This window comes from Budorcas taxicolor, chromosome 8 (genome assembly GCF_023091745.1).
Source record: "Budorcas taxicolor isolate Tak-1 chromosome 8, Takin1.1, whole genome shotgun sequence".
NCBI lineage: Eukaryota > Metazoa > Chordata > Mammalia > Artiodactyla > Bovidae > Budorcas > Budorcas taxicolor.
Window position 1 is genome coordinate 4,304,038 of NC_068917.1, and position 12,061 is coordinate 4,316,098.

Consider the following 12,061-nt stretch of genomic DNA (forward strand, 5'->3'; position numbering starts at 1 on the left):
TTACATCTTCCCTGCAATCACTTTAAATCATTTTACTCTTAAAAGGTGCCTCTAGAAACATACTCAAAAGCAAGAAAGATGCACAGAATCTGGGAGATTCACACAATTTCATTTTAAAGCAAAAAATAATTGTCTTTAGGTACATGGATAACGGATGCAGAAGACCTGCCTAAAAATTGAGTTGTTTTCCTGGTTAATGAAAAGGAATTTTTATTAGAAATATATTACTTTCTTAAAAAATAAGAACTTCTGATTTCCTACAAACTTTCACTCACAGTGGAAAGTTATAGTTATTGATACTGAAAACTATTTGGTAGTAAATGAGCTGCTAGTTCCCATACAGTTCTCATTCAGCTTTAAAAATATTTTAAAGCTTTCTTTACCCTATTTTTTTCCCATTTCCCAATTCATGATTTATACTAGTCATAAGGGTTAGGATAGCAGATTAAGATCTGCAGTTAGCAGACTATTAAATTTGTATCAAACTCCCAAATGAAACAAGATTTTGCCTCCTGACTTTTTTATGGTGTAAACGGTTGAGATTAGGGATCAGGTAAACAGGTAAGGAAATTATGTTTTTGCCCCTGTGTTTAGAAAGCAGATGACTGGGACCCTAGAAATGACCTGCCATCTATCGATCTGTTTTTCTGTATCATCTGTCCACCCCACCCCCATCTCCCGTATGTTGACTCTGGTCTGAAGGCCGCGCTCACGGTCCAGGGACAGTGCTGACGAAGGGGAGCCCATCCAGGAGCGCTTCTTCCGCCCGCACTTCCTGCAGGCACCCGGGGATCTGACCGTGCAGGAAGGCAGGCTCTGCAGGATGGACTGCAAGGTGAGTGCATGCGCCCAACCTCCCCCCAGTGCTGTATCTCTCTTCTCTGGTTTTGCCCCACTGATTGACCTTAAGTTTAAATCTCAGCTCTGAAGTATGAATGTTTTATAAAATTATTTGAGCTCCCTCTGCTGGTTATCTCTGGAATTACAGAACATAAACGTGAGGCACTTAAGAGAACTCTGGACTCACAGAAATGTTTGAAAAGGATAAATTCTTAACAGGAGTTTATTGTCCAATATATTATTTTCATTTTACATTGGAGTAAATTGATTTACAATGTTGTATTAGTTTCAGGTGTACAGCAAAGTGATTCAGTGATACACACGTATCTTTTCAAGTTTTTTTCCCATTTAGGGAGTGTAGTCCCCTGTGCTATGCAGCAGATCCTTGCTGGTTAGCTGTTTTAAATGCACTGCTCTTTATATGTCCATCTGAATCTCCCAGTTTATCCCCTCCCTGCTGCGGGTGCTAAGTCACTTCACTTGTATTCGAATCTTTGCGACCCCCATGGACTGTAGCCCACCAGGCTCCCCTGTCCATGGGATTCTCCAGGCAAGAATACTGGAGCAGGTTGCCATTTCCTTCTGCAGGGGATCTTCCTGACCCGGGGATCACACCTGAGTGTGCTTATGTCTCCTGCACTGGCAGGCGGGCTCTTTACCACGAGAGCTGCCTGGAGAGCCCTACCTTTCTCCTGTGGTCACCATAAATTCACTATCTACGTCCGCAAGTCTGTTTCTGTCTTATAAATAAGCTCATCTGTATAAATAAGTTCACCTGTATCGTTTTTTTTCAAGATTCCATATATATATATATATATATATGTGCGATATCGTATTTGTCTCTCTCTTTCTGACTGACTTAAAATGACAATCTCTAGGTCTATCCAGGCTATGGCAACTGACGTTTGTTTCCTTCTTTGTATGACTGAGTAGTGTTCCATTGTAATATGCACCACATCCTCTTTATCCATCCGTCAGTGGACATGTAGGTTGCTTCTTTGTCCTGGCTGCTATAGATAGTGCTGGTGTCAAACTGGAGTGCCTTAGTGGAAGTGCTTTTTGGGTTTGTAAATTAGAATGAAATGTGCTACAAGAAGCCACCAAAAGCTTGTGCCTCATTACTCCTTTAATTTTTTTTAACTTTAACATATATATATATATATGTTTGCATGTATATATGTATGTATTTGGAGTAAAGCGGATATACAATGTCATGTTTGTTGTAGGTATACAGAATCTTACTCCGTTACAAATGTAGATGTTCATCTTTGTGGTTTTTTCCATATATAGGTCTTTACACAATGTTTAGTACACCTCCCTTGCTATAAAGTAGGTCTGTGTTGATTATGTATTTACATGTGTGAGTTAGTGCCAGCCTCCTGATTTACCCCTCCCAGCCCACCTTTCCCCTTTGGTAACCATAAGTCCGTTTTTCTAAGTCTGTACATCGCTTCTACTTTTGTAAGCTAGTTCATTGGTATCCATTCCCACATTCCACCTGTGAGTGACACCACAGGCTGTTTGTTTTTCTGTTTCTGACTTATTCACTTTACTACGATGCTCTCTTGGCCCATAGGTGACAGCAGATGGCATTATTTCCTCCTGTTTCATGGCTGAATCTACTTGATCATGCAAACGTATCACCTCTGTTATTTTATCTCCATGATTGGAGGATAATGGCTCTACAGCGTTGTGTCTCTGCCCTACAGCAGCGTGACTCAGCTGTAACTACGTTGACCCCTCCCTCCGGAGCCTCCCTGCCGCTCACCCCCCATGCCTCCCCTCTAGGTCACCACAGCGCGCCGAGCTGGGCACCCTGTGCTCTGAGCAGCCCCCCGACTCTGTACTGCACGTGGCGTGTGTACGTGTTGATCCTACTCTCTGCTTCCTCTCCCCACGTCCACAGGCCGTTCTCTGCATCCTGTGTCTCTGTTCCTGCCCTGCAGATAGGCTTCTCAGCACTCTTTTCCTAGATTCCATATTTATGTATTTTATATATATATATATGCATCAATACGGAGTATTTGTTTTTCTCTATCTGACTTCACTCTGTATAACGGACTGTATATAAACTGTATAGTTTCATATTCATCTCTACAAATACCCAGTTTTATTCCTTTTTACGGCTGAGTAATATTCCATTGTGTATGAACACCTGTCACCCGCTCGCCTGTCGTCGGACGCTAGCTCTCCCCCGTGCCCTGGCCCGTCACCTGCTCACCTGTCGTCGGATGCCGGCTCTCCCCCGTGCCCTGGCCCATCACCTGCTCACCTGTCGTCGGATGCCGGCTCTCCCCCGTGCCCTGGCCCGTCACCCTGTCGCCGGGTGCTAGCTCTCCCCCGTGCCCTGGCCCGTCACCCTGTCGCCGGGTGCTAGCTCTCCCCCGTGCCCTGGCCCGTCACCCTGTCGTCGGGCGCCAGCTCTCCCCCGTGCCCTGGCTGTTGTAGATAGTGCTGCAGTGCACTGTTGGGTGCACTTTGAATTCTGGTGTTTTTTTCACTGTTGGGTGCTCTTTGAATTCTGGTTTCTTTTTCATTCTTTTTTCCGCATATACTCTTAGAGTGGGCTGCTGGATCATGTGGTGGCTCTACTTGAGCACTTTAAAGACACTTCCTTGTAGTTCTCTGCAGGGGCTGTTACCACGCTGTCCACCAGCACAGCACCTTAGGAGGGGCCCCTTTCCTTAACCCCACCCTTGTATTTATTGTCTGTAGGCTTTTTGACAGTGGCCATTTTGACTGATGTGGGGTAACACCTCATATCTTTTATTTGCCTTTCTCTAATAGTTAAATTTTAATTTCTCTAGTATATTTAGTGATGTTGAGCATTTTCTCATGTGCCTCTATGTCCTCTTTGGGGGAAATGTCTGTTTAGATCTTCTATCCATTTTCTGATACTGAGCCTCATGAGCCATTTGTAAATTTTGGAAATGAATCCCTGTCAGCCGCATCATTTGCTACATAATTCTTTCCACGGTGTAAGTATCCAGATGTCAGTGTGTATGTTTATATGCGTATATTTATTGTGGGTCTGTAAGAATTCACAAAGACCACCTCTAAAATGACATTTTAGTTACAGAACCAAAATGAATACAAACATAGATATATATATACAGAGTCAAAGGGGAAAACTTTATTTTAATCAGGTGATACCAAGGGGTTAATATTAATTTTAGTTTTATATGTAAAAGTGAAAGTCGCTGAGTCATGTCAGACTGTTTGCAGCCCCATGGGTGACTATACACCGCATGGGATTCTCCAGGCCAGAATACTAGAGTGGGCAGCCTTTTCCTTCTCCAGGGGATCTTCACAACCCAGGGATCGAACCCAGGTATCCTGCATTGCAGGTGGATTCTTTACCAGCTGAGCCACTAGGAAAGCCCAAGAATACTGGAGTGGGTAGCCTGTCCCTTCTCCAGAGGATCTTCCCAACCCAGGAATTGAACTGGGGTCTCCGGCATTGCAGGCAGATTCTTTACCAGCTGAGCTGTCGGGGAAGCCCTAGGGAACTGTGAATGTGTAAAAAAAATCGGCTTCTTTTAAAGAATGATCTTTACTGCCCATCCAAGGACTGAACCTGGGCCCCATGCAGTGACGCGCAGACTCTCCACCAGACCCCCTGAGGACCCCACCTCACTCTCCTCCGCGCTGCCCTGTAGGAGGTGTTTAGAAGTGAGCCTGTCTGTGCCAAGAAGAGAACCAGGACCAACACTAAGAGCCCGTCTCCTGTGGATGGAGCGGCCCATTTTGGCGTCGGAGGAACTCATATGCATTTCCCTTCTGCCTCAGGTCAGTGGGCTGCCCACGCCCGATCTCACCTGGCTGCTGGATGGCAAGCCAGTGCGCCAGGACAGTGCCCACAAGATGCTGGTGCGGGAGAACGGCGTGCACTCCCTCGTCATCGAGCCCGTCTCAGCCCGGGACGCCGGCATCTACACGTGCGTGGCCACCAACCGAGCGGGGCAGAACTCCTTCAGCCTGGAGCTCCTGGTCGCAGGTAGGCTCGGGAAGACACGCTCAGGGCGAGAGGAGACTCAGCAATGACCCCAGTGTGAGAAATCATTTTCATTAACACAAACATAGGAAAAATAGGATATACTAATAAGGATTATAAAGTTAACTTAGCAGTGGGGCTTCCCTGGTAGCTCAGCTGGTAAAGAATCCACCTGCAACACAGCAGACCTGGATGGTATAATTTTTTGCTTTAGCTAAGGAAAATGAGTGTATGAAAATGTTTAGAGAATCAACAAGAGTGGGGAGTGTGTTGTGTCCATTTCCCACCGCTGCGTGCAGAGCCCTCCAGGAGCCATGTGGGGAGCCTGTGCTGTGTCTGCGTCTCTCTGTTTGCAGAGCGCTCTGTGTGTGTTGCCTCACCTGGTCCTCAGAGTAGCACCTTTAGCAAAGCAGCTGGCTTCTTCCATGTTTCCCAGAGGCGGGATCTATGGAGACCACCTCCTCCCCTGGTTGTGGAGTTGGGTCCATCCCACCCCTGGTCTTCCTCCAGGTCCGAGCGCCCTGAGCTCTTTGTAGAGACAGTGACTCCTCCTGAGGAGTCTCCTGACAACGAGACACGTGCACACAGAAGTGTCGTCGGCCTGTGGGCTGGGTTCCGCTTCACTCCCTCCTCCGGCCCCCGCTGCTCACTGCTGTGTGGCTGGCTCTGTTGCCCATGCCTGTCCTCAGGCCCGAGATGTCCCCGTCGGCACTTCTGGGAGAAGTCAGGGCTCAGTCCTCGTTTCCTGGCCATGTCCTCTGGCCGGCCCATCACTGCTGTTCACTCTCCCTGCTGTAGAATGGGCCATGATGCTCACAGTTTAAGGACTAAATCATTTCACAAGGATGACATCCTACGAAGCACTGCATCCCCGTGCCTGCCCAGCACAGCCTCTGAATGCAGCGGTCTGCTGTTGTGATGTGAAGGTCCATCCATCTTTATCCTCTTAATGAAAGCAAAGACCCAGAAAGAAAACGAAGTGAGGTCTGCTCCCACCATCTGCGTCCCCCAGAGTAGCTCAGGTGAAAAAGTCCAGTAAAAATTAACTCCCTACATAATTTAAGATCAGACAGGGTCCTCGTTATTTACAGGTGTGGGGTAGAGCTGTGATGTGTCTATCCCTGAGGGGGGCGGGGAGAAGGCCGGATGCTCTCCTTCTTGTTGGCAGCTGTGCGGTGATCACGAGGCCAGCGGGACCTGCAGGGCGCAGCCCACCTTGCTAGTCGTTAGGCACCCATTGAAAGCCCCCTCCCCTGCCCGCCCGTGCAGTGCTGTTGCCCGTCTCCCTGCAGCAGGACCCAGAAGGCCTTAGCATCTCCCAGACAGCAGGGCAGGCTGCTCGTGGATCTGACCCCAGCACGCCAGGGCTCAGCGTCACCAGGGAGACATGGTGGACTAAGGAAGCCCAGCACCCTTGTTGGTCGACTGCCAGCCTGCAGGAGGCCCCTGAGACCACGCAGGCAGGCGCTGTGGGGCGGGTGCAGGGCTCTCAGCCTCTACCTCGCAGAGGAAGAGGAGGTGTGGGGTGAGCACAGGCTCCCTCCAGATGAAGGACTCTCTTGGCGGAGGACGGGCCTCTTGCCCCGCATTGCTGAGGGCACCTGCGGGCTCTGTGGCACTGCCCGTGTCTCCCAGGCAGGACCCCTGTCTCCTGTCTTCCAGCTAAGGAAGCGCACAAGCCGCCGGTCTTTCTGGAGAAGCTGCAGAACACGGGCGTGGCAGATGGCTACCCCGTGAGGTTGGAGTGCCGGGTCTCGGGGGCACCCCCACCGCAGATATTCTGGAAGAAGGAGAACGAGTCACTGACTCACAGCACGGACCGCGTGAGGTGAGTGCCGGGCCCTGCCCACCCTCGGGTCTGGGGGTCCTGAGGCAGCAGGGCTCACCCCTATGGGGCACCCCCCGCCAGGATTGGGGAAGCCAGCCACCCCAGAGTACAGGGGCCATGCGGGCCTCCCAGCCCCATCTGCGGAGACGTTGTGGGGGCTCCCCTGTGCCTCAGACATGGGAAGGTAACCCGCCTGCCTGGGGTGACAGGGCAGAGCCTGCAGGTGCCCACTCCGTGCCCCCCCGCTGGAGTGGCCGCAGCGCTGCGGGACATGCGGGTTGCCGTGAGCCACGGCTCGCAGCCCTGCTGAGGAGCCCGCAGCCCTCACAGCAGGCCCTCTCCCACAGCATGCACCAGGACCACCACGGCTACGTGTGCCTGCTCATCCAGGGCGCCACGAAGGACGACGCAGGCTGGTACACCGTGTCGGCCAAGAACGAGGCCGGGATTGTGTCCTGCACAGCCCGACTCGACGTGTACAGTAAGTGCCTCCCCGTGCTGGGCGCCCGAGGCCTCCCGGTCCGCGCCGCAGACTCTGATCTGTCCCGCACGGCCCTCGAGCCTCCCACGCCGAGACTTCACCGTGCTCTTTCTCTTTCTGTTTGTAGTTTCCCGACATTAATAGTGACCCTCGCCAGGAGAACAGTGCCCAAGTATCGCTCAGAAACGCTGCGTGCCGCAGTGCCGCGTGTGCCTCTGTTTCTCTGGCGTGGGCTTCCCAGCTGTGCTTTCTCCCCCCACGCCTCTAGGAGCTAACGCTAGGCTCAGGCACAGTCACAGACGTGTCCATCTCATTACCGCATGGTGCACGGGGCCGCCTCTAACATTCCTCCTGTGTCCTGACCCGGCACAGCGTTGGGACCCACGCTGAATGGGGTCCATTGATGCTGCAGGGCGTATTTCCCATGGCTGAGCGCTTCGTGTGTGTGTGTGTGTGTGTGTGTGTGTGTGTGTGTGTGTGTGTGGTGTCTGAAGTAGTTTGGCAGTAGGCTTGTGTGTTTGTGTGTGTCTCCTTGTGTACACGCATCCCTGATTTTAAAAAATCATCCCTTTTGAGTTGACAGACTAGGTCAGTATCCCTCTATGACAGTATCACCCTATGACAGAGGCACTCTGTGACAAGTAAACCCCAATGAAAAATTCAGAACTGATTTCTGAATTAAGAAATACCTCCATGAGATGCTTTAGTAACTGTGACCTCAGCCAGCACCCCGTCCCCAGTCCATTCAGAATTCCTGTCACCACTGTGGAATGCCTACCCATGAGCTTTGAAGATTTCTTAAAAGGGGAGCTAGGAAGCTTAGTGGCCATTTCCGAGGAGTCCCCAGGCTGCAGCGAGTACCGAGGTGCGGGTGAGCTGCATTGCCTGTGTTCCCCCTGCGGTCTTCGCAGCCCGTGTAGACGCGCTCTGTGACAAGGGCCTGAGGTGCAGAACCGTGCGGGCCTCTCAGGCCTCCTCGGGGGCATGCGGGGTGTGCTGTGAGCAGGCGCCCGGCCGCACCACAGGCCCTGTGCCCCGCGGCAGAGCCCTCCCCACCCGGCCCTCACCTGCGTATGCTCGGGTGTCTTGCAGCCCAGTGGCAGCAGCCACCGCCAAGCGCCAAGCCGAAGCGGGTGCGGCCGTCAGCCAGCCGCTACGCCGCGCTCTCCGACCAGGGCCTGGACATCCGGGCGGCGTTCCAGCCCGAGGCCGGCCCGTCCGCGCTGGCGCTGAGCCCCGGCCTGGTGGAGAGCGAGGACCTGTGATTGGCGCCCTCGCGGGAGCACAGACCCAAACCGCGCCGCCCGGACCCGCCTCCTGCCGCGGGACGCGAGTGCACCGCGACTCCGAGAGACAGAAGGGCACCGCAGCTCTCCTTTTCTTCCTGTAAGCCAACAGAGGCTGCGCACGCGACGCCAGTACACGCACGCCTTGCGCAGAATCCACACTCATCAGCCAGTTCAGACTCCGGGAATCGCTGTGATTCAAGGAGTCTGAAAAGCCGAAGCCCTCACGGAAAAGCGACCCCGCTCCGTGTTGTCCTAAGTGCCTTCAACACTGGCTCAGCACTGCCACCCCGCGTGAGCGCGGGGGCTTCCCGGAGGCGGCCCCACAGCAGGAGGGCACGACCAAGAAACCCACGCAAGTGCCTTGTCTGTGCAAACCGTTTTCTACTGAGTCGTACGAAGGAACCACTTACTGCAGTCCTAGCAACATCCTGAGTTTCTGTCAAGGTTAAGACCTTCATTGTTAGCTTTTTCTTTATGTGTTTTTCCCTTTTTGTTGCCTTGGTAGGGAGCTTACATGCTGAAATCCGTAACTTACTCTGAGGAAAGCAGAAACAGACCACAGACCATTCCACGGAGGGCGTCTAGACCACCCAAGTGACCGCGGCAGGCGGGGTGTGTCGGGGTGAGGGGCTAGGGAGGAGGAGAGGGGAGAAGGGCGAAATGCAAGGCTCACGGTGACGGTGTCCACGCAGATGGCGGGGGGGCGGGAGCCAGTGGAGGCCAGGCTTCCCTCGGTTCTCTTCAAATTCGGTCCACGACGCTGCCGTTCCTGAGTCAGGGAGTTAGGGTTCCAATGGTGGGGGACCCTCGGGACACCGCAGGGTCGGAGCTGGAGGTGGGGTGCACAGAGCAAGTTGGTAATGGGCTGAGCGGAGAGGTCGTCCGGGTCGGAGGCAGCCTGTGGGCACTCGTCTGCTGGGGGGCACAGGACTTAGCTAGAGCCAGGTGGGCGCCAGCGTGCATGTCCTGCACGGCGCCTGCACAGCGGGTGGGAGCACAATTTAACTTCCCTGCAGCCATGAGACCTCTGACTGAAGAAGGTGCTGGGCTCCCAGTCATCCCAAGGCCATCCAGAGTGCCCCTGACTCTGGTCAGTTGGACGGAGCAGGTTCTGACCAGACTTGACAGTTTTAAGTCGGAACCAATCAACTTTAAACACGAGAAAATGGGGCCTGCTATGATATGATAATGGTACTTTGCTATGAAGAGAACACACTGTATTCCTTATGCAAAACACATTTATCTTTCATTATTTATGATAAAGCTGTCAAACTCTCTTAGCTCAGTTACTCGATAGGTAGTATTTTTTAATGATTTTGTACCTGTGTGCCCCCGTGTAGCCCATTTCACTGCTTCACACGCACAGCTCTCCACTTCCTTCTAGACACACCAAGCAAGCTCTGCGTGCCCAGTGTGAGTGCCGGTACCCGCAGCCTGGGCAGACTGGCACGCAAGGCTCTCCTGGACCTCTCTTGCAGAATTACGACTGATGTCTTCTCATACTTGCCAAATGTTCCCGAATGTGACATTTTGCTGACTTGCTGGGTCTGGGATTAAGCAGCATTATTTTGCCACCTTTCATGTATTTATAAAAACAATAAGTACTCTCTTACTACTTGGGTTGTCATGCTGGTGTAACGTGGATTTAACAATAAATATTTAACAAATAAGAGCTGCAGTTTTGTGAAGCACATGCTCAGTTACAGGTCTCGCTCAGCCTTGATGAATCCGTGCAGACGGAACCCACTGGTCACTGCACTGCGCGCGCTCCTGGGTGCAGGAGGCCGGGACAGGCTCGGACTCCACGCGGAGACAGGGCTCGCGGGGCCACCCGCACCCCTTGGCACGGCAGCCCCTCCATCCCCAAGCCCAGCACCAAGACCCTCGGCACATGTCTTCACACACACTGACTCTTGTCGGGAGAACCCGTGCTTCGAGGGACCACCAGATGCGGGACCTGCAAAGTCCCGTCCACACAGAGCCTGGATGTGGTGTGGGGGAGAGGGAAGGTGGGTGCACCCAGGAGGGGGCTTGGGGGCCCTCTCGAAACCACGCCCGCCTCAGCACTTTACCTGATACGTGCGTGACACCAGTTTCTGTGACCCCACAGGGAGCACCTTCGCGCCATTTAACTATCACCATTCTCAGGAACTAAGTGCACCATGCTGTGGCTCAAGATTCAATATAAGACGCTGAACACACTCCTCCCAACAGACACACCAGATCTACTGCTACACACACAAAAGTTTCCTCTAAAGTGACCTCAGGTGAATCAGGAAACCCCACGTCAGAGCCCCACAGTGATCCCCACCGCCCACATCAGGAGGGGACTGACCCCGAGCTGCTCCCTGGGGAGTGAAGGGTGTGGACGCCTCATCAGGACCCCAGCGATTCAACTCTTGAGTCCAGCACCAGACTCACTCAGCCTTGAAAGCAAATGAGCATTTCTGTCACCAGAGTTACGAGTATAATCACAGAAATCCTTCTTAGAAGGCTGCACACTCACCCAGGCCACGGGAAACTGCAGAGCCAACCAGTGGAGAAGCGCACAGACTGAAAGATGGTCGGGAATGAAACCGCCGTTTGTAGATTCTTAGATGGACCTAGAGACTGTCGTATAATGAGTGAAGGAAGTCAGAACGCGAAAGCCACACTAACGTGTGCGTGGGAAAGCTAAAAACTTATATAGATGGCCTTAGTTCCAACCTGAGATAGAAACAGGTGGAGAACACGGGTATGGATACCAAGGGGCAATGGAGGGGGTGGGAGGAATTTAGAGATTGGGATTGACACATACATACAGAACTATTGCTGCTCTGTAAAAAATACATGAATATAGACATGTATGTGTGTACAGAAATCAAAATTTCCCAAAGGAAGCCTACACATGACCAAAAGGCCCCTGAAAACATGCCCAGCAACATTCACTATGAGAGGAAGGCAAATCCGAAGTCCAGTGAGGTGTCATCTCACACGGGCAGGCCAGCGTGGCCCTCTGACACGGAGAGGGGACTCACCCTCTGTTCCAGGGGGATGGAAACAAGTGCAGCCACAATGACAAGAGCATGGAGTTTCTTTCCAAAGCTAGACACAGGTTCAGGATCCGGAACTCCGCTCCTGCGCTGGTACCCAGAGTCATCATCAGAAATGACATTTTCACCCCATTTTCTCAGCACTGCTATTGAAAACACTCAAGACATAGAATCCACCAGACTGTTCACCCAGAGAAAAAGACTTCATGGTGCAACCACTCACTGGGACACTACTCAGCTGTAAAACAGACACAGCATGAATAGGCCAGGACAGTACCAAACTTGGTGAAGTCAGACAAAGACTACTATCAAAACAGCACTGGACCATACAGTTTATGAATTCAGACAAATGACCTAATTTACAAAACAGAACAAACTTAACAGGCATGGAAAACCAAACATTTAAAAAAAGATAAACCTATGCAAAGTAACACATATCCAACAGATAATCACAAAGGACCTACCAAATTGCAAACAGAACTCTGCTAAACTTGTTGTAATACATATGTGGGAATTAGAACTCCCCAAACAATAATGTATGTGTCTGTATACCGAAATCAAGTTCCTGTACACCTAGGAGAAACAACGTTGGAGACC

At 51.8% G+C, this 12,061-nt stretch overlaps 1 protein-coding gene across 4 annotated transcripts in view; it reads left to right on the forward strand.

The window, feature by feature from the left end:
* The window catches only part of PALLD (palladin, cytoskeletal associated protein), a 377,075-nt gene extending 366,973 nt beyond the window's left edge, over positions 1 to 10,102 (forward strand). For 3 of the 4 annotated variants that reach the window (XM_052645047.1, XM_052645048.1, XM_052645049.1), the window contains 5 exons: positions 703 to 835; positions 4,630 to 4,837; positions 6,497 to 6,662; positions 7,010 to 7,143; positions 8,236 to 10,102. In XM_052645047.1, the coding sequence (XP_052501007.1) occupies positions 703 to 835; positions 4,630 to 4,837; positions 6,497 to 6,662; positions 7,010 to 7,143; positions 8,236 to 8,408 (814 nt within the window). In that variant the 3' untranslated portion in view covers positions 8,409 to 10,102. Of the gene's footprint in view, positions 1 to 702; positions 836 to 4,629; positions 4,838 to 6,496; positions 6,663 to 7,009; positions 7,144 to 7,270 lie in introns of all 4 variants that reach the window. The other variant, XM_052645050.1, reaches the window with a different exon arrangement.
* Positions 10,103 to 12,061: the final 1,959 nt, after the last annotated feature.